The 22,250-nt window shown below is 41.0% G+C and overlaps 1 protein-coding gene across 3 annotated transcripts in view; it reads left to right on the top strand.

Annotated features, from left to right (window-relative positions):
* Positions 1-22,250, top strand: part of VCAN (versican) — a 145,124-nt gene that overhangs the window by 105,122 nt on the left and 17,752 nt on the right. For all 3 annotated transcript variants that reach the window (XM_032763421.2, XM_032763424.2, XM_032763422.2), the window contains 4 exons: positions 1,854-1,967; positions 3,804-3,917; positions 13,365-13,523; positions 14,860-14,942. In XM_032763421.2, the coding sequence (XP_032619312.1) occupies positions 1,854-1,967; positions 3,804-3,917; positions 13,365-13,523; positions 14,860-14,942 (470 nt within the window). The remainder of the gene's footprint in view (positions 1-1,853; positions 1,968-3,803; positions 3,918-13,364; positions 13,524-14,859; positions 14,943-22,250) is intronic.

The raw sequence follows: 22,250 nt of genomic DNA on the forward strand, positions 1-22,250 counted from the left end.
GATATGATAATCAAACTACATTTGGAAGGCAATGACGATAATACACTTAAAAGCATTACACAATGCAGAAATCAATACCATGGTGAAGTCTATTGAGTGCAAGTTCAAAGAAAACTAGGGGGCTGATCCAAAGCTCACTAATTCATAAGTGACCTTCCATTTGCATCAATAGGTTTTGGTTCAGATCTGAGGTGATGAGAGACCATTATAGAAGAAAAGGAACATTGATCCTAGCACAGTATCCAGTTGTGGTTACTTTATTTTCATGTTCCTAGTGGATATGTAGATATCATTAATTTATATGATGAATGTTGTTGCGTTAGCATCACAATTGCAATGTACAATTATTCTACAACTCTAGTGACTTTCATGGAATATTCCAATTTATTTGGAGAACAAACCTAGTGAACACATCAAGTAATTGCAGACAGGCTTATCCAGAATACAAGTTTAAAAAATGTATACAAGATTAGTCTCAAGACTGGCTGAAGTTTGAGGTTTTTAAAAAACTCAGCGATTGAATAATGGTCGGCTGTTCAACAATCTGAATGTTTGATGCAGCTTCCGTCTGATATAAATGTCAATCAAAGATCCTTGGTTTGGACAGCATTTGGCATAACACAAACTGTACTGATAGATTGATTTCTATGTACAATAGCTATTATTAATCATTTACCTGTATATGGCTGGCATGTTGAGGACTAATATTTTAAAGGTGGTCAAATATTTTAGTTTTTGATCATTTTTTCAGACAGTTTGGGTAACTAATTGAACTCAATAGAAAGACTTTGGATTGTGTCCTATATACCATAAAGGACAAGCAAACTAATTTGGAAAATGTAAACAACGTCTCAAACATTTACCCATGTCTTTGAATCAAATTGGATTAAAATAGGACCTCTTGCTTCATATCCCACTTCTGCTCTCTTAGACTCCCAATATAGCCATGGCTTCCTTCTTGCAGGTCAGAAGCACCGTATTAATTGGTTTATTGGATGCTTAAGAGTGCAAAAAACACAGGTGATACGTAGAGTGGCTACCTTTTGTGTGAATATATGTATCAGTGATTGTTCCTATTTGCCTATACCATGTATATATGTTTAAGTTTGAACTGAGTTCAAATAAAAGATTAGTAGAACACATCTACACTCTGTAAGAAAACAATGTGAAAATGATAAGTCCAATAAATGTTGGGACTTCGTGGCAGGTAAGTTTTTTTATCTAAATATTGTGCTTTAGTCTCGTATACAGTTACTGTTTATTTTCTAAAAGTATGTTTTAAACAAAGACAATTTGGGCATGATCTGGGGAAAGAATATTAATTAGCAAAAGATTATTTCAAAGAAATAAGAGTGTCTGGGCAGTAAATGGTTAAGTATGACATTCCAAAATGACAGCTGCAAGTCAGTATGTTTAAAAGGTGCATGTTCTGGGTACCCAACCATTCCATATGAACTAACCCCATTCAAAAGAATACATTTTCCATTCACTGTGCACATATGTTTAACTGTTTTTGGCTATAATTAATTGCCATGTCATGCCAACTAAATCCTCAATAGAATATTTCAATTGCTAGGAGCAGTACAAAATGTCCTTTTAAAAACATAAAACATCTCTGAAAATGAGTTATTGTTCTCTGTCATGAATATAGTGTTATTGGTAAGGCTGAAAATTATGGTGATTGAAAATGACATCTCCAGGCAGTACAGAACTTTTAAAAATGGTTTAATCTTTAACTGCAGTAAAGCATCAAAGCAGAAATAAGGAAATACCTTTCTTCCTTAAAAGAATCAACAACTAACCAAGTATTTTAGACAATGTATCAATTTTTCTTTCTTTAACTCATATCACAGGTCAAGATCCCTGCAAAAGTAATCCCTGCCTTCATGGAGGCACCTGTTATCCACGTGGCTCTTACTACATCTGCACATGTATGCCAGGTTTCAGTGGCGAGCAGTGCGAATTGGGTAAGATGATGCCAACCTGAAAGCTTTTCTTGTACTGGATTGTCTGCAGATTGACTAGAATAACATTTCATATATTAGATTTGAAGCAGAATTATTTATCATTACACTGACAGATGCTGAGGCTTTGAAAGATTCTGTAGTTGGACTTGATCCAGGCAGAGAGAGGCTGACAAAGAAACACCTACTCCTCTTTCCCTGCCATCTCCGCCTGGCATGTGCAGCGCATACACACACATAAAAACTTACCTGCCTACCTCTGTAGAGGGTAATGTTCAAATTGTGTCCAATTTATTAACCAAAACAAACAAACAAACAAACAAAAAAAGACATAAAATACATACATAAATCAAATCAAAATGAAGTGGGTTAATACCAAATCATCAGCATAATTTAATTATCATATTGATTAAACCCTTTTGAATAAACCGTAAATTCTTAAAAACTTTTTCTAATGGTTCAGGAAGGTGGTAAACTTTATTTAATCCTCAATACCCCAAATAATAGGGCATTATCTATATTAATGATGGTTGATATTTGACCAGCCAAATAGCAGATGTGGGAAGGGAGAAATCAGTTCCAGGTTGAAATCAATATTTAGACAACTCAGATGCCAATTAAGAGAGCTTCCCCAGACTATACAATGGGTCTGATGTCCATTCTCTCTCCACCGCAATATATGGCTGCATGAGACATTCCAATACAACCCAGGAAAACACAGCTTGTTACATTTAACTAGCAAGCAAAAATCCGGTGAAAGTAACAGTTTTTCAGGATTTAAACGCACACTTCCAACCTATATGATATGTATGTGTGATCTTTTAGACAGTGAGGTTGTTTAACCTGGGACTGTTTTAAGTGCTTGTGAAACGATTCATTAAGGACTGTTGTCAAATAAAAATACCCTTTTTATATTTTGATACTCAATGGCAATCAGCAATTCAACTTTGAACAAGAGTTTTGATGCACAAACTCTAGGTGAAAGGTTAAACTTTAGCTGTGCCAGAGTAAATTTCCTTTAAAAATTACAGTTGTAAGTTCAATTTGCAGATACAGACCTATCTGTCTCACAGCTCACTCTCATGCTCAAACTCACAAATTCTTCATACTAGATGGTCAGGAGACACTATTGTACAGAAATAAATTGGAGACGTCTGGGTATTTTAATACCCTGTGCTAATATTTTGATTAGCAGAGAGGGACCTTTTGTTTGCTTCAGGATCATAAGTCCAGTGAAGGTCTTCTCTATCTCTCTATGAAGATTATCATCAATCAAGACACCTAATAATAAACAGTGAGAATGCCTTTAAAAAGCTTTGCCCCTATCATGCAGAAAGCATGACATGAAAGGAATGGATAAACAATACAATAAGATGCTAATGCTTGCAGTTTTACAGTGAAAAACTAGAAGTAGTGTTTATATTGTTAGATCAGACTTGTGTACCATGGTCACAGTCTAGAGAAGGTTATACTCTTCAAAGAGATAATTAACCAGCTGAAGAAAAGATACAGTACAATGTATCTTCTCTCAGAGGTACGCAAGGAGTGACAGCTAGAAAATGAAGATACAGATTGCAGAAATTAACCCAGGAGTCATATAGCAGGATTCAAAAGCATGTAAATGTGGAATTGTTGTTCAGCATGTATAGGTTTTCTGAGGTTATTTTGTATGTAGATGTCATAATTCTCATATGAAAAAAGCAGGTATGCAGTCTCTTTTGCAATGCTTTATCCTTCATGAGTGGAATTGTTCTTACTACTAATTCTGAATAAGGATAAATACTGTTTCCCTTTAAGGAGAAGAATATATTTTAAATACTCTTTTACATTTTTATATAGATATTGATGAATGCCAGTCCAATCCTTGCCGGAATGGAGCCACATGTATTGATGGTCTCAATCTATTTACTTGTCTCTGTCTGCCAAGTTATGTAGGTGCTCTTTGCGAACAAGGTAAAAAATACCTTCTCTCTCTCTCTTTTTTTCAATTTGTAGTCATCAAGTAGGCAAAACTCCCATTAGCATTAGTGGGAGTTTTATATGGCAAAGACATCAGGAACAGGCTATTCTTATGGGTGTGTTTGTTTTTGTAAATTCTCCCTTGCATTTCTTGATCCTTCATTCTCTTTCCCATTTTTTATGATCATTGTTATATCCAACCAGGAGAGGGAATTTCAGTCTCTGTTTATGGTTCTGCTGTTACGAATGTCGTATGACCATCTTTTGGAGTCTGGTTTTAGCCTCCTCAGGGCATGCAATCCTAATTACTCCAGTTCACTAAAGAAACTGCAAAATGCTGATCTCATGCAGTTTGGCTGCTTCTACTGTAGTACCCAAAATCTGCTCTGCTTGTGGCTTGCTAAGGGCTGTATTGCTCCATTGGTGGTGCTACAGAACTGCCTCTCACTAAGGCCACGTCTACACTATGGGATAAAATTGAATTTGCTAAAATCGGTTTTATAAAACTGATATTATAAATTCGATTTCATGCGGCCACACTAGCACAATAATTCGGCGTTGTGCGTCCATGTTCTGAGGCTAATGTCGATGTCTGAAGCGTTGCATTGTGGGTAGCACTTCCTTAGCTATCCCATAGTTCCCGCAGTCTCCCTCGCCCCTTGGAATTCAGGGTTGAATCTTAATTGTCGCGGGGGGTTCTGGGTAAATGTCGTCAGTCATTCCTTCCTCCGGGAAAACATCAGCTGACAATCCTTTCGCGCCGTTTTTCCCTGGATTGCCCTGGCAGACGCCATAGCACGGCAACCATGGAGCCCGTTCAGCTTTTTTTTTTTCCGGCACCGTATGTGTACTGGATGCCGCGGAGAGAGAGGCGATACTCCAGCGCTACACAGCAGCATTCACTTGCTTTTGCAATGATAGCAGAGATGGTTACCGTCGTTCTGTACCGTCTACTGCCGGAGTAAACTGGCAATGAGATGACGGTTATCTCTCCCTCTCTGTACTGTCCGCTGCTATCATGAGTGCCCCTGGCTGAAAATTTTTGAAAGCAAAATTGGGATTGACTCACTTGGGACTGAGTCAATCCCTCCCTTATGGTTTCTAAAAATAGAGTCAGTCCTGCCTAGAATAAGAGGCAAGTGTATTAGAGAACCAGTGTATCAGAGAGCACAGCTGCTCCGTGTCAGTATTCACAGGGGGTGCCCTTCAACAACCGCACCCGTTGCTTCCCTCCTCCCCAACCTTCCTGGGCTACCGTGGCAGTGTCCCCCCCCCCATTTGGGTCATGAAGTTATAAAGAATGCAGGAAAAAGAAACAGAGACTTGGAGGCAGCCTCCTGGGGGCTATGGAGACAGCCTCCAGGCAGTAGGCAGTAGAATCTTTTCTTTACACAGGAAAGGGAGGGGGCTGATGAAGTTCAGCCCCAGTTGCTATGATGAAGACGGTTACCAGCCGTTCTGGACCATCTACTGGGAGTAACTGGGAGTCATTCCCATTTTTACCCAGGCGCCCCTGGCCAGCCTCACCTCAGGGCAGCCAGGAGCACTCATGGGCTGATGGCGACGAGAGATATCAGTCATATTGTACCGTCTACCACCGGGGGGGGGGAGAGGAGCGGATACTGCTCTTCACTGCTGCAGCATCGCGCGTCTACCAGCAGCATTCAGTACACATAGGGTGACATTGAAAGTAGTCAAGGAATGATTTCTTTCCCTTTTCTTTCACGTGGTGGGGGGGGGGAAGAAACTGAGGAGCTGTTCCCTGAACCACGCCAGACACTGTGTTTGAAGCTACAGACATTGGGAGCTCAGCCAAGAATGCAAATACTTTTCAGAGACTGCTGTGGACTGTGGGATAGCTGGAGTCCTCAGTACCCCCCTCCCTCCATGAGCGTCCATTTGAGTCTCTGGCTTCCCGTTACGCTTGTCACGCAGCGCTGTGTATCCTGGAGATTTTTTTTTCAAACGCTTTGGCATTTCGTGTTCTGTAACGGAGCTCTGATACAACAGATTTGTCTCCCCATACAGCGATCAGATCTAGTATCTCCCGTACGGTCCATGCTGGAGCTCTTTTTGGATTTGAGACTGCATCGCCACCCGTGCTGATCAGAGCTCCACGCTGGGCAAGCAGGAAATGTAATTCAAAAGTTCGCGGGCTTTTCCTGTTTACCTGCCTGCTGCATCCGAGTTCAGATTGCTGTCCAGAGCGGTCAGTGTTGCACTCTGGGATACCGCCCGGAGGCCAATAACGTCGATTTCCGTCCACACTAACCGTAATCCGAATTGTTAATATCGAATTTAGCGCTTCTCCTCTTGTCGGGGTGGAGTACAGAAATCGATTTAAAGAGCCCTTTATATCGATGTAAAGGGCGTTGTAGTGTGGACGGGTACAGCGTTAAATCGATTTAATGGCCGTTAAATCGATTTAAACGCGTAGTGTAGACCAGGCCTAAGAGGAGCAGAATGCCTCCTGGAACTCTCCAATACACTGGGAAATTCACAAGCTGCTACACTGCTTTAAAGGGTGCAGCATACCACCATCTGCATGGTTGGCCATGGTTCTGTTGTCTACCCCATCCATCCCTGTCTAGTCCTCTTTGGAGTAATTAGAAGAATATTTCTTGTACAAGAGGCAGGATAGAAGCAACTTGTGGTGTTTGTGGGAGAAATTAGTGAATAAGTGGAGTAGAAGAGGTAGTAAGGAGAAGCATGATTGGACGCAAGAATAGATCAGTAGGGCAGAACAATGTTGTGAAGGGCTTTAAAGGTGATCCATGTGTCTGTTTTCAAGCAATGGCACTTGTTGCTACCCTATTCCAGGTTTCTTTTAGGAATTCTGGAGGCTCTAATATCCAGTTGAACAAAAACAAACAAACAAAAAAACCCCTCAACCCTCCAGTATACCTCTGCAGGTTGTACATGACTATTTCAACAATATCAAGTATTCTTTACTATATATTCCCTTCACCCATGATCAAATTTTAGAACAAAACTAGCATGAGAAGGGTAGCAAATGCACAGCGGGACAGAAATAAACAAACTGTAAATTTACCGGAAGAGTATTGAACAGCAGAGACCACAAGCAATGAAGGCAGATTATTGTAGCAGTAATAAATGTTAAGTGCTACTCTCCTGGAGAGGAAATAAACAACGTAAGTACAAAATAGGGGGTGGGGAGGAGGATATCCAAATAGCCACAGTAACCATACTAACGTAAGTACATTTTAAATCTTCAACTCTGCTTTAATATCACTTTATCCTGTAACTAAGCACTCAAATTGCTGCAGTGAAGGGTGGGATCGTGATTGGGAGGAGAGCGGGTCTGTGACAGGGTTTATGTTTTACAAAGTGGCTCACAATATGAAAGACTTTTGGGAACCCCTGATTTAGAACATGGTCAGCTGGAAACCAAGATGCCACCACTACCAACTGTATCATAGGGCCACATAAGTAGATAGGCAAGATCACCTTGGCACCTGCATTCCCAGCTTCTCCAAGCTGACTTACGCTTTGATAGTTTAGAAAAAGGGTACAAGATGAAGATAACAGAGCTGTAAGAAGATCTCCAAACTGGTAAACTCAGAGAAACAGGCCACATTCCACTACTCTTCCAAGTTCCCGTACCTTATTCCGCAAGAAGTCCTATTGATTTCAATGGGACTATTCACACAGTAAGATATTCCTCGGCATATGTAAGAGAGGCAAAATCTGGCCCATTGTTAAAATTTTTAGAGAAGTTTTCAAGAGAAGAAGAAATGGTGCTGAAAGGTGTGCTTTTTTCCAGAGTAACAAAAATATCTTTCTTCCTCTTTTTCTGTCACTGACTGGTTTCACTCCCAGATTAGTCAAGTAGGCCTCTATGTAGAGTTGCATAAATATTGTCAGTTTCAGGCTTACCTTTCATTCTGAGCCTATTGGGTGAAATGCAGTTTTTCCAAGTGAGCCTAAAGGGAAGGGGCATATTTGTTAGAGTTGAAACCTCTGAAGAATGACTAGCTCCAGCTCTCATCACAATTCAGCTTTTCAGTGGTCTGGCATAGCCCACTGTTTGAAAGACCTTCTAAATCTGTTCTCTAAGACTAGAATGTGACAATGTTTTTATAACAGAAGGAATAAATGTTCTCTTTTTTCCCCCAGCAAATCCATATTACTGAATGGCCTTCAGCATCATGGTAGCTTTAATTTGCATTTTATGACCAACCTGAGAATACAGTTTAGTTGGTTAATGGGAACATTTCCTAGTTTGTCAGTGAGAAACAGATCTCTGCTCACTCAGCTTTGGAATTTAAATTTCCTCCACTTAAAGTCCTGCAGTGGTTTGGGACCTGGGAAAAGCATTCAGTGCCAAATTTCCATTTCACCAGACAAAATAAAACTGTATTGGCAATTCAGACACAGTTGTCTGGCTAGGAGTCTTTATTTCACGGCATCAACCCTGACTTTGCTAGATTGAAAACATGGCCAGAACGACAGGACGTATCACCTCAATGCTTTAGAAAGGGTGTGAGTGAGCATGCAAACATTATTTGCATTTTATTTTATTATTTTTGTTTGCAATACATTCTATTCATGTTTTCAAAATAAAGATTAAGGGCCCTTTAGCCAGAAGTGCTGAGCATCCACAGTCTCACTGTAGTTAATGGGAGCTGAGTGCACAATACTTCTGAAAATCATGCCTGAAGATAGGAGGCAAAGGGAGTCAGAGACCAGAAAGCAGCCAGATATGGCCAGCTGATAATTCCCCCAGGGTGAGAGAATTCTCAGCTGATGTAGTGTGTTCCTGCCCCACTCACTCACAGTTTTGAGCATGTCAGAGTTAGGAGATAGTATGGCCAGAGCTCATACACTCTGGCTGTGCTCAGCAGATATATAGTCCTTTAGGGATCTTTGCCAGCTAGTGAAGGATGAGCAGGCTCCTGTGTACTCTCACCTATGTTGGCGCCTAGGGTGGAACAGATCCATCCTGGGAACCAGTGAACTATAACTGACTCCTAACAACTACCTTCCTCTGTCTCACCAAATTGAAACACAGTTAATCAGAGAATCTGGGCCAAGAACTTCTTCTTGAATACTGCGAGAGAAAGTTGTCAGGCATAAAAAAAATCAAGATACCATCCTCTCGATAAACTAAAGGAATAATTCAGAAAGACAATATTGTTTCCTATTAAGACTAAACTACTGGTGCAGTTAAATACACTTGCTCTCTTTTATAAATATCCCTTTCTGTCACTTATTTTGTTTTTTTACCCATACTCCTCAACTTTTCAAAATACAACTATATCTGTTTAAAGTACCTCATTACCAGAGCAGGTAGGTTTTTGTTTGTCATTTTTCAATGCAAACTTTCCAAGAAATGTGTGACTGCAGACTGAGGCAGTAGATCTGAATCCACTCACTTGCTATATAAGTTGGCAGTAAGTTTAGGGAGTTATATCAGTGTAAGTTTGGTGGGAAATCATTTGGTGTGTCTAGACAAATGAGCTTATGACGTGGGGTCTTTTGTTTATAACATATAAAATGCTGCTGTGCAACTGCTATGTTTTATTGGGCTAAACTATGATCACCTGCCTCACAATGAGGACAGTTCTCCAGAAGTTAGTGGGACTAGTCATAGGATAAGTTAATATTCAGTGTAAGTAAGTGCATCATAATGTAGCCCATGATGATTTCTCAATTTTGGTCTATCCTTACTCAGGTTGAGAAGTACCTTACTCCACAAATAGCCCCATTGATATCAGTGAGAGTATTTGGGTAGTAAGATACCATATAATGTGGTGAAGAAGGCCCAAAATTTGGCCGTTATCCTCTGGAATATGGTACTGGAGTGTCTAGCAGAAAGAACAGATTTGCTATTTGCTACTCCCGCACTTTCGTGCTCTGGCTAAAGTTTCCTTTTGTTTCATCTCTTTCCCTCTCCGCTATTCCGACTGTGGTCCACCTGCTCTCAAGGTGCTGCATTTTTGGTTTAAACTTAAAGCAAAGTTTGGCTTCCCTACTGCTGAATCTCTGCAGACACTCACATAGCTTATCCTGTTTACTGAATGCAGCTGTGCTCACGGATTGCCAAAATGGCACATATGCGTTTGTTAGTAGACATCCCTCACTGGGGTAATACAACAAGACTTTTTCTTTTTCTTTCCAAGTTCCCAAAGCAAAACAAATGTTTTCTTCATTATCAGCAGCATTGCTTTTCAAAATTGAGATCCCTGTCCAAATGTTTGTGATTACTGTTTCCTCAGCTGACTTACTTTTTTCTCCAAGTTGTAGTACCTTGGGAAAGCAGAATGGTGGAGAAAGGTTTATTGCAAGGATTCTCTTTGGAAACAGGCAGTTTCTAGCTTATATCTCACAGCTGGGGGGATTCTTGAATATTTACTAGAGATGAAGTTTCACTTTGAGATGTCTAGTCTAATGGGACTCTGAATTTCATTCATTACCTGAATCCAGAGACACTGAGAGAGTTCACAGCTGAGCAAGTCACTTTACATTCTACTATCTGTGCTTCAGCCTTTGGTTTCTTAAGCCTCTTATGGAATTTGTTTGAAGACATGGCAGCTATTAGCAGCAACCTATTGCAGCTGTTGAAAAAGCTCTACCTGCCCATGTCCTTCACCAAAGGGGGACATTTTTAATGCAGTGTTTGGAGAGTTATACAGCTACAATTGCTGCTGTGAGGAACAGAAGTATGTGGGTAACTCCTGGCACACATCTCTGAAAAAAAAAAACCCTCTAAATTATAATAAACCTTTGGGCAAGCAAGGCAACTTTTAAAATGCCATAAACATAGCAAGCAGTGTTTCAGTCTTTCCAACACATTTTGAGATCAGCTTACAGAAAACTGTGATTACCTTCCAGAAAATAAAGCGTATGCATGCAATGTAGTCTGGTTAAGTCCTCCCACATCAATTGTTCACAAGTGGGCACAGGTCAGATTGGAAATGTACTGCCATCGCTGCAGCTAGACTCCTATATGCAGTAAAGGCATAAGCTCTCCTGCTAATACACGTGTGTATCTCTCACAGCAGTGTCAATGGGAGGTATAAACAATGGCAATAGAATAAGGGACTGATTCAACCCTATGTAATGCAGTGATGAATTAGGGTCTACATATTTCATTGCTTTTTGGTTGGGTTGGTTTGCATTTTCTATAGCTTGCTTACTTACTGAAAGAATAATTGTATATGTATAACTATATAGTGATACAAACAAAGAAAAACCTAATTTACCAAATGCTGGCACTAAGTCCTTAACTACAATGGGATTTCAGCGTCTGCTTAGCTGCACCAGTCCAGGCTTGTAGCATAGGCACCACTTACAGCAATGCAGCAATCGTCCAGTCTATCCTGGTTTGAAAATGCCCGTGTCTCCATTAGGTGTTTGCATTGGCATAATCTCACTAGTGGCTGAAATCCCATTGTAGGCAAATGCTTCATTTTCTGGGAAGAATATTCACCCATGATCTTCTGAGGCTGGTAAACAAATGACAGTCCCTCTTTTCTTCAAGGTTAATAACAGTTGCTTAAGCTAAAGAGAAGAATTTTGATAACAGTGTGTATTTCTAGCATTGGTGGTAGGTCAAGGTCTGATATTACTTACTATTTTGAACTTAGTCTCCCTTGTGTTGAAGCCTCACTGCCCCCTCAAACACTATTTAGCTAACTTCCCTGGTGGATAGTCACTGGATTGGGATGGCTCAATTCTGCGTAATCCCCAAGCCTCCTCTCTGTGCGTTACATCTGCTTGTTGTTATTTGACTTCCTTTCTGTGAGATGAGGCTCCTAAACAAGAAAGCTCTAGACAGCCACAGACGGACCAAACTTTAAAACTGCCCAAATCATGGAGATTAACTTCCAACTGCTGCATGTGCCTACATCGTTGGAGCTAGAAAAAAAATCAGTATTGTAGATTACATGCTCCATAACTGAGATTCTTTAAAGTACGAGCAATTTCTTTATAGCTTGATTTGTCCAATATAAAAATGTATGTGTATTCTAATCAGTTTTACTGTAGTATGGCAATTGCTTTGACACATGACCTCCAGTTAAAAGCTAAGGAATGTGCTAGTTAAGGAATTGGCACATGTGGTATAAATATCTGGCTACTGCTCCCTTGTGTGCAGCTGGAATCCCTTGAGTCAAATCGTGCCATTGACTTTTAAGCAAAAATCCCAATCCCCCTCCCAAACAAGCTCCCCAAATAAATGTAATTTATACACAACTTCTACATCATTGCATTGGGAGTGACGCAGAGCTGGCGGGGGAATCCTTAGATGGTGGAAAGCTAGCTCTGTGCCTTCTGGCAGAGGGAACATGGGGATCAGTGGAAGTTGAGCCAGGGGCATGTTCATATGTTTGGAAAGATGTGAGGTGACAGCACGCTATGCTCTGGTGATCTCAGCTGGTGAAGTGGTACTATTCCAAGCGGCATAACTCAGAGCAGTCTTTAGATTTCACTAAATCATGCTGGGACCATGTTTCCCGAAACCAACTCCTCCTCAAAGACATTTCCTCCATTGGGTCCTGCGTCAAACCTGAGGAGTTGGTTCACTCTTTCTGTACCCTTCTTACTATAAAACTATTTTTCCGTGTGATCACTTTGTACAGTGAAAGCACAGAACCAAAACAAATACGGAAGTTTTACACCATCTGTTCTGTCTGTGGCTGCCTTAGCTTGACACTGTAGTTGACATCAACCCTAGAAACTGCTACATTTCCAAAGCTCACGTTTATTTCTCTTTAGTTGAATTGAAATATTGGGTGTTGTGAGCTCCTATCTATAGTGTATTCTTATCAGTACCACTCCTCATCCAAGCACAGACAATGTGCAGTTCATTACTTTCTATTCCAGCTTTACAGCTGTCTTTAGAAATTGATATCTCAAGTTTACTTAAGTCTACTCCCTTTTTTTGGCCAACCTTAATCTTTGCTGAGATAGCAGTTCAACTTTGCATCTGCTAGCTGAACAATGACAGTTACTTTTCTCCATGGCCTTTTTCAACCACAGTCCTTCATACTAATGGAACAGAGTAACTCAAAGAATTATTTGATGAAGTAAGCAAAAAAAATAAAAATAAAAAATATAGTGCCACTGCAATCTTATGTCCAGGCAGAGCACCTGTGTTTAATTCTTTCAGAGTTATGGGATAATAATGCCTGTTTGGGATATTCAGGATCCAGTATATGTGATAATACTCATCAAAAACCTCCAGATTAACAAGCAAAGCATAATTTTCCTTGTGACTAGTAGTGAAATTTAGTAAATACAAGTACCTAAGACTTGAATAAGAATTACAGGATCAGTGATTGTTTTTTCATCTGTGGGGCTTAGGTTGTGTGTCTTCCTGAGCCTTTAAATAGCAGAATCCTCTGTCCATTTGCATAAAACTCAACTGTGTGCATTTCTTGAGTATTTTAAGGGGTGGTTTTTGTTTACTTGTCACAGATACAGAGACTTGTGATTACGGTTGGCACAAGTTCCAAGGACAATGCTACAAATACTTTGCCCATCGCCGCACATGGGATGCAGCTGAAAGAGAATGTCGTCTCCAGGGAGCCCACCTGACAAGCATCTTGTCTCATGAAGAGCAGATATTTGTAAACCGTACGTACCATTAGGATTCCTTTGAGCATCTCTGGATTGAGGATATATAAAGCTAGTAAAATATGTGGAGAAAGCACCCTCCAAACCTCTGAATAGTTGTCATATTTCCCTTCTAAAATATGCATCATCATTTGATTTTTAAAAGGAATACACCATATTCTCGGCCATTCCTTTTGCTGTTAATTTTGTATTAATCATTACCTGATCTTCAGAGAAAATCTACTTTTTACCCCTAAAGTTTTAGATTCTGAGAAAAAGACAATAAAAGACAAAGAAGTTCAGCCCTTTATTCCGGAGACTTTATTTTAGGCTCATTGTTTATACAATCTCGCTCTCCAGGCCATCTTAAATACTGTTTCACAGGCACAAAGCATCAGTCACTTCGTGTTCCATTACAAGACAGATTCAGCTCTGTGGTACTCTTTACAGCAGCAGGTGCTGCCTGCACAAACAGAGTAATACTATTGATTAAAATATTTGGAGACGGTTATTTTCTAATAGTACTCATTAATTGTACTAAGGCTTGGGTCAGGTATTCAGTCCCTGAATATCATATTGTAAGAAAACTCTTTGGATCTCTCATGGTATGTCTACGTAGGGGATAAAAGACGCATTGAATTGCCGTGGCTGTCCTGGGTCAGCTGACTCAGGCTGGCAGGGATTGGGCTGCGTAACTAAAAATCTCTGTGTAGACATTTGGGTTTGGGCTAGAGCTCAAGCTCTGGGACCCTCCACCCAATCAGGTGAAAATATCTACTCAGAGATTTTTCATCCCCAGAGCCCAAGCCCCAGAGCCCGAGTCAACTGCTCTGGGCCAGCCAGGAGTTTTTTATCCTATGTAGACATACTCTCTTAGCGCAGTTGGTAGTAACTCCTGACAAGTCTGCAGATCTCTGACTTTCTGCCACAGAGGTTGGCACATCTCTCCTGTAAATGTCACGGAAAAACTTTTGATATTACTAAGGAAGAGAAAATACTTATTTAATTATAGTAAACTGGTGAGGCAGGGGTGTTTTCCATTTAATTGTCTTTGCCAGACATTTAAACTGCACAGCTAGGTAGAAAGCAAATCTGATTTTTTGGGATGTGCAGGATAAAGGGAAGATAGGTGATAGTTTAAAACAATTAGGTAAGAGACTGTATTTTTGTAGATATCCTGGATTAAAATAAAAAGGCTAAAAAAGAGCCTGTAAGTATTTGTTTGCATGCTTAGTGAAATCTATTTAAGAATAGGAAGTCTGATTCATTCTGTGGAAATTCTTTTTATTCTTTGATAAATTTTCTCCCTTTTATGGGAAAGTTAATAAAAATATCTTCGTGGTTCCTTTCCTGTTAGGTATCGGACATGACTACCAGTGGATTGGCCTCAATGATAAGATGTTTGAGCATGACTTCCGCTGGACTGATGGCAGCACACTGGTAAGATGTCTTAAAAAGAAAAAGTTAATTAAAAAGCCTTTTGGTGGTTTATCAAATACCCATTCAGTACAGTAGCCAAATGTTTACCCCAACAAACGTCCTTGCTTGGGATTGCTACCTTTTCTTCTTCTTCAGTAGTGCTGAAAAGGTGCTGTACAAATCCGCACAGATGCTGTTCCAAAGAGATTACATTCTGAGACATCTATCATATAATGCCCAGATTCTGATCCCTGGTGGAACTGCTTTGTGCTTATTTGCTGGTACCAAAAGGCTGTAAAGTTGATGTATTCAGCTGCCTGATAAGTCCCTGAGCATGGGGGAATTCCCAGGTTGTATAGGGTGGACATAATGGTTCCTGCATCTCTCCTGCTCCTGGCGTATCACGGAGAAGGCATTCTTAGGGTGAAGGAGAGACAAGGCATGTCTACCCTGCAGTTTTAGATTGACCTATATAATTACTGTGGTGGCTGATGTCCACACAACCCTCCTTTTGTTGACGTATCCTCACCAGAGCGCTTCTACGACTGCAGATAGGTGGTATGGGGAGCTGAGAAATCAGGCTCCCTGCCAGAATTCCAGTTGCCCCTGGGGCTTGTTGGCTCCCCTCTACAGCTGGGAGCTGGAGAAAGCCACCTCTGGCAGGGAGATCCTTTCCTGGAGTCTGGTCAGCTACCATGTTCCCGGTGGGGAGCTGAAAGCTGGGTGGGGAGAGGCAGACGGGCTCCCCACCAGGAACCTCAGTGCAGCTGAGCTTCCAGAAGGGAGCAGGCAGCCGGGACCCCAGGGGGCAGAGCTCCCTGTGGGGAGCAGGGAGCCCTGAGGACAGCCTAAGCCGGGAGCCTAGGTGGAAGTCAAGCTTGGAGTGGAGACCTAGCAGGAGCTTGGCTGAGGAGCCTGGAGCTGGGCACAGCCATGAAATTGACAAGATAGCCAATAGCCGATGTAAGTAAAACAGATATTATAGCCATCTTATATCAGTATAGTGGGGCACTTACACTGGCGGGACAAGGCTGTGGTGTGTACACTGTCATAATTAGGTCGATATAAGCTGCCTTACATCAACCTATGTAGTGTAGACCAGGCTATAGAAGCAGCTCCTCTGCACTCAAGTGATCTCTATCTGGAAGATCGCCCTGGGGCTGCTCTAAATCATGCTTTGGGACTGTTCTAATGCATGGCAGTCCTACAGTTGGAAGGAATGTAAAGACGTCTTAAAACCACCTCCTTCCTGACCTGCAGTGAGTGTAGAAGGTCTGGACCCAATGCTCTATCCCTAAGATTTTGGAGTACTATTGGTACCTTTCTATAGCATCAAAGCAATAAGGAATAAAACAAGTAGGTGGAGAAAGAAAACATTCCCCACCTTCAGCTCAACTAACCCAACCATCTGTCTGCTAGAATTGATTCAGTATCATCCAAGCTAAAGTATTCAGTCTCTTCTTTAGAAGAGACAGGTGATCTATGGCCAGTTTAACGCCCATTGATACACACTATATAAACAGATTGGCCATCCTTATTTTTCCCTTTGTGAATCCTTCTATAACCAGGAAACATCTGGTCCTCAGGTCACATACATACAGACTATGATCACTCCTGCTTATCACATAGATATGGTGTCTTTAGTAAGAAAGCTGACACAAAGCTGATTTGCTTAATTGCCACTTGATTTAAATAGATAGAGGTTTAAAAGCCTTTACAAGATTTCTCAGTGTTTTGTGAATGATCCATTTCTTGCAGAACTGTTGTGTGCTGCAGGTGATAGTACAGAGAAAAAGAAAAGAAAAATCAAACTTTTATCTCATGTGCTTGCTTTAGTGCTGGAACAAATGTGCTTAATTGTGCCTGGAGGCACAATGTCTCTTGGAGTGTAGGGAGAGGAAGTCTGCTACTCTACATCACTTCCTCCTATTCACCTATTCTTGGAAGTCTAGCACTTTTGGCTGCATCAGATTTGCATAGTCCTTGTACTCCATTCACTTTGTTGATCCCTGTTCTCCTAAGCACTCTGATAGGGTCAGTCATAATCTAGCTCTATCTGTGGGATCAGCATATCTTTGCACTGGTAAATACTAAGGGAGTTGTAAACTTACACATTGCAAAAGCAAGTTTGGTGTGACACAGACTGACAAAATCCAGGAAATCAAAAGCCACAGCTGATACTCTATTTGCAACTCATGCTGCTGGGCAAAGACGGGTGTTAAATTTTTGCTTTAACTTTAAATTTAAGAAGAGAAGACATTCCCAGCACAGTATAAGACCATCTGCAGAACAGGCCTTTTTTTTTAAAATTGATCTTTATCCCACTTTCCTGCTTTTTTTACAACTTCTCTCAATCCTTTCCTATGGGAACAATCTATGTCTCCTGAACTCATTTGTACTCATCGATTCAAAAGCTTTCCGTGGCCATTTATTCCATGCGTTAATTATTCTGTGCATGCAGTGACTCTGCTTGAGTTTCCTGTTTGCTCACAGTATCCTAATTTTTGGATTATTTTCCATAATTTCTGTCCCCTTCACTGGACCATTTATCACTATTAATTGTTGGACTGCCAAATAAGTGTTCCAGTTACATCTTGATCAAATGTATAAGCACTGCCCATGAATGTACAAGGCACATCTTCAAATTCCATTGGTTTGAATAAAGCATTAGCCCTATCAATCCAATTTATAGCCATGAAAATGGACATTACGTCACCATAAGTAAGGTTACAAGAAGAAGAAACTCAGACATATGTCCTCTTAACTTCAATTTCTTAGATTAGAGAGGAGTCTGCCTATAAAGCGTGACCCTAAACAATCCTGAACTTTGTGGGATAGCAGAGGCCTATCTCTAATTGAGATCTGGTATTGTCTTTGCTGTGCTATGCTCAGAGCAACATAGCAATATCGTCCTTCTAGAGTGCTTCTTAGCTCTGTTGATTTAAAGACACCAGTTTACCCAGTCAGCTGAGGATTCCTCTGGCATTAGAATTGTCTTGGGAATGAGGCTGGAGTGTTGTACTGCACTCGTGTTCTCTGACTGGATTAAAGACTAGTTCACTATTGCCAGAGGGCCAAACCAGTCTTCAGTTGGCCTCACGGTGTTGAGGATATCAAGGTGATGTAAAGCTGCTTTTGTCTGACTGCCCATTTGATTAGTGTGTCAAGAGCAGCTCAGCCAGCAGCTGAAGATTATGCCCATAGTTCCTTTAAATTAACCTTTTGAAATAGGTGATGATAATGGAAATGGAAATCCTGACACATTCTTAGCCAGTGCTGACCAAATGAAATAACTATAGTATATATTACTACATCACCAAGGTTTCTTCTTCACTTAAGGCACATCTACACTTGCCATTTAATGCAGAAAATCCATTTTTTGCGCAAAAACCATGGGAGCGTCAACGCTTGCCAATAACTTTTTGTGGTGAAACTCAAAAGTTTCACCCCAAAAAGAAAACCACCTCCATGAGAGGCATACAGCTCTTACTGGTGATGCTTTTGTGGTGATGTGCTAGTGAAGACACAGTCTTCCTGTTTACAGAGCTTTTAGCTTCCAGAAGATATCCCACAGTGCCTACTCTGGCCAGCAGCTCTGATGCCAGGTAAACAGACATCCCACCCTTCCCCCTGTAAAGCCCCGGGAACTTTGAAACTCCCCCCTCCTGTTTTCTTGGCAAGTGCTCATATCATCTGGCCAGGTGACAATGCCTGCTCCACAGAGCAAATGATTCACTGCTTGGAGTAATGCTGAGTTACTGGAGCTGATCAGTGTTTGGGGAGAGGAGGCTGTGCAGGGACCCAGGATGCCAAGTGATGCCCCCCGCCCCCTTCCAACAGGACCTATCATCAAAATAGAGAGAGCTGCACTGTGGGATAGCAGCCTTCAGTGCGCTGCTCTCATCGGCGATGGAAGTGCTGCAAATGTGAACACTCTCTGTCGCCTGTGGCAGTAAGTGAGTACACAAACCAGTGCTTTTCTTTCACTGGTTCACTATCATCGGTGAAACTGACAGCACAAAAACTCTGCACGTGTAGACATAGCCTTATATATTCATTCTGGGCAAAGAGAGCAAGAATTAGGAATCTGTGAACGTCAAACTCTACCACTGGAGATTGGGGAATGTGGTTTGAGTTACTTTGGTGCACATTTTCCATGGAGATGAGGAAATCTACAATATCATTATTTAATCTATTGAAGGGAACTCCTTTGCCAAGTGGTGGCATGTACTTTATTAGCACAGTTTCTAGGAAAAAGGCTCAAATGTACTTTTTATTTGTACCTAAAATATATTTAAAACAGTGAATTAAATGGAAGGAAATCAGGACTTTCTTTTGACATTTTCTACTTATATCCATCATAGGTTGTATTTTTCCAGATTTTTTAACTGTAAGTGCCAACCATGTTAAATATGATCAAGGTTGGACATAAATGTAGCTTATGTTGATTAGTTTGTACCAGGACTAAAGCCATCCCTTGGATGTGCACATCCATTTCTAACTGACTTCAGTGAGAACAAAATGTTGTCCTTGCCTTCTCTCACTTCTACTGCCCAAGAAGAGAGAGAGAAAAATTCTCTATACTCTCCCTGTAAGCTCATGTGAGATCAACGCTGAGTTGTTAACATGATGAAATGTGATGGATGGATAAAATGAGCTTTTTCATCAGTCTAGTAATGCAGAAAAGTTTAAGTGACAAGATACAGTTGAGGAAAAAAATTGACATGTATAATCAGATGAAAAGTTTCATTTCAATTCACTGAGAACTGTTGTGCAGATTAGATAAAATCAGCTCACATCACTTCAATGTTTAAAGAAAAAATGCGTTTGGGAAGTTTCCAGCCAAGAGTTTAAAAAATGAGAGCCAAAAGCTTCTATATAAGAGATCTACCTTACAAAAGTACAAAACACCTATCAGCTCCCATTGGCAAGCACTCAGCACTTTTGAAAATCAAACCATTTCTTTAGGTACCATTTTTCATGAGCCTATATGTAGTCAGCCCCTTTTGAAAATCTCAGCCTTCGTTTTTCTCATGAAAATGGTCAGCTGTTAGCAATTTATCAAAAGCAGCAACAATAAAACTGCTCTTTTTTTCCAGTGCATAGTTTTCATGCATTAGTTGGGATTTATATGTGGTTAGCAATGACAATTCCAGTAAGTGAGGCAAGTCTTGGAATCCGTGAAGATACAGGTTGTAAATATATGGACTGATTGTTAGGCAGATTTTCTGAGAGAAAATACATAGGTCATTGATGAACCAAACAAGAACAAATGGATTCACTGTGAATGCAAGTAATAAAAAGAAATATTTTTTCATGGCCCAAATGATGTTTATCCATCTGTCCATTGTTTCCTTTAAAAAATAACTTGTTTGTGATGGGGGAGATATCCTAGAATAACAGAAATAAGCGTATCTTATGCCCCCATACTGAAAAAACAATTGTCCAGGTCACCTTGAACACCCATGTGGAATCATATTGAAGTCAATGGGATTCAGTGAGGATGTTGGGTCTGCCCTTGTTGTTTTCTTGGCAGGATTTGGTTCTTAGCCTTAAATCTGCTTTTATGTAGTAGTTCTTTGTGGTTTCCTGTTGTGTGGACAAATAGCAGGATAACCCAAAAGTTTCATGAAAGGTTGAGTTGGCTAGATAAGATGACATATCCACTGGCACCAAGGTGCTTTTTTGGGCATGCCACTTTCCCTACAACCCACAGACATGCTCATCTTGAAACAAGAGAGTACAAGAGAATGGCTGTAAAATATTTCAGTGAGGTCATAGAATCAGAGGACTGGAAGGGGCCTAGAGAGGTCATCTAGTCCAGTCTCCTGCACTCAGTGGCAGGACTATTGGTTGATAGCAGGATGACTATGAGCCGCCAATGTGATATGGCTGTTAAAAAACAATCGTTCTTGGGAGCAATCAGGCCGAAGGATATTTCCAGCAAGGATAAGAGAGGTGTTCGTACCGTTATATAAGGCGCTGTGAGACCCACCTGGAATGATTGGTGTACAGAAGTTCTAGTGTTTCCCCCATGTTTAATAGAAAGGATGCACTAGGTCAAACTGGAACAGGTTCAGAGACGCACTACCTATAGGATGGATCCGGGAATGGAACCTGCCTTATGAAGGAGGACGTCAAAGAGAGCTTAGGCTTGTTTAGACATGGCCAAAAAAAGAAAGGCTCCAGAGGTGGGAGATATGTGCTCTTATATCACGAAATATATCAGTTGGTGTATATCCGTTAGGTTGAGTGAGAGTAATTACTTTAAAGTTCTCAAATCCTATGTAGCCAGGACGAATGGGTTACAACTGGATATTAGGAGTTAGCCTTGAATTAAGAAAGGTTTCTACACCATATTAGGGGAGTGAAGTTCTGTATACAGAGCCATATATCCGAGGCGTAGTGGGGGCCAAAAGACGTTAATCTGCTTTAAGATAAGCTTGCATAAGATAGTACGTCGGAGGGGTGTTGTGTGATTGGGATGTTAATTTGGGCATTGATCGTTGGCATTTTGTCAGCAGATAGACAGTTGCTCCAATGGTCTGCTGGGGATGTGGATGCGATGGGCGTGATACTGCAGAGAATTCTTCTTGGGTGCGCTGGGTGAGTCTTGCCATGCTCTCAAGGGTTTATTAATCGCATCATATAGGCGATTGAGAAGGGAAATTTACCTCCCGGGCCGTTTGGCTCGAGAGGGCCCTGGAGGTTTTTACGCCTTCGTGCTGCAGCCTGGGGCATGCGCGTTGCGTTCGGCTGATTTCTCTCGAGCTTGAGTCTTCAAAGCCTCACAATTTAGGATTTCAATATAACGTCAGCTCATGGGTTCAGGGGTGTTAATGAAATAGTGTATGGGTAGGTATCTGTGGAATGCCTTGATTGCAGGAGTCTAGACTTAGATGATCATATTGATTCCCTTCGACTGTGGTTCTGTTAGCATCTAATGAGTCGGACTAGAGTATTATCTAGGCCATCCCTGATAGGTGTTTGTCTAACCTGCTCTTAAAAGTCTCTGATGGAGATTCCATAACCTCCCTAGACAATTTATTCCAGTGCTTAACTACCCTGACAGTTAGGAAGTTTTTCCTAATGTCCAACGTAAACCATCCTTATGGCAATTTAAGCCCATTTCTTCTTGTCCTATCTGCAAAGGTTAAGGAAAACAAGTTTTCTCCCTCCTCCTTGTGAGAGCCTTTTATGTACATCTCTACCCTGATATAAAGTTGTCCTCGGGAGCCAAAAAATCTTACCGCTTTATAGGTGAAACCGTTTTATATCAAACTTGATTTGATCCACTGGAGCGTGCAGCCCCCCTCCCCTGAGCACTGC

This window comes from Chelonoidis abingdonii, chromosome 6 (genome assembly GCF_003597395.2).
Source record: "Chelonoidis abingdonii isolate Lonesome George chromosome 6, CheloAbing_2.0, whole genome shotgun sequence".
NCBI lineage: Eukaryota > Metazoa > Chordata > Testudines > Testudinidae > Chelonoidis > Chelonoidis abingdonii.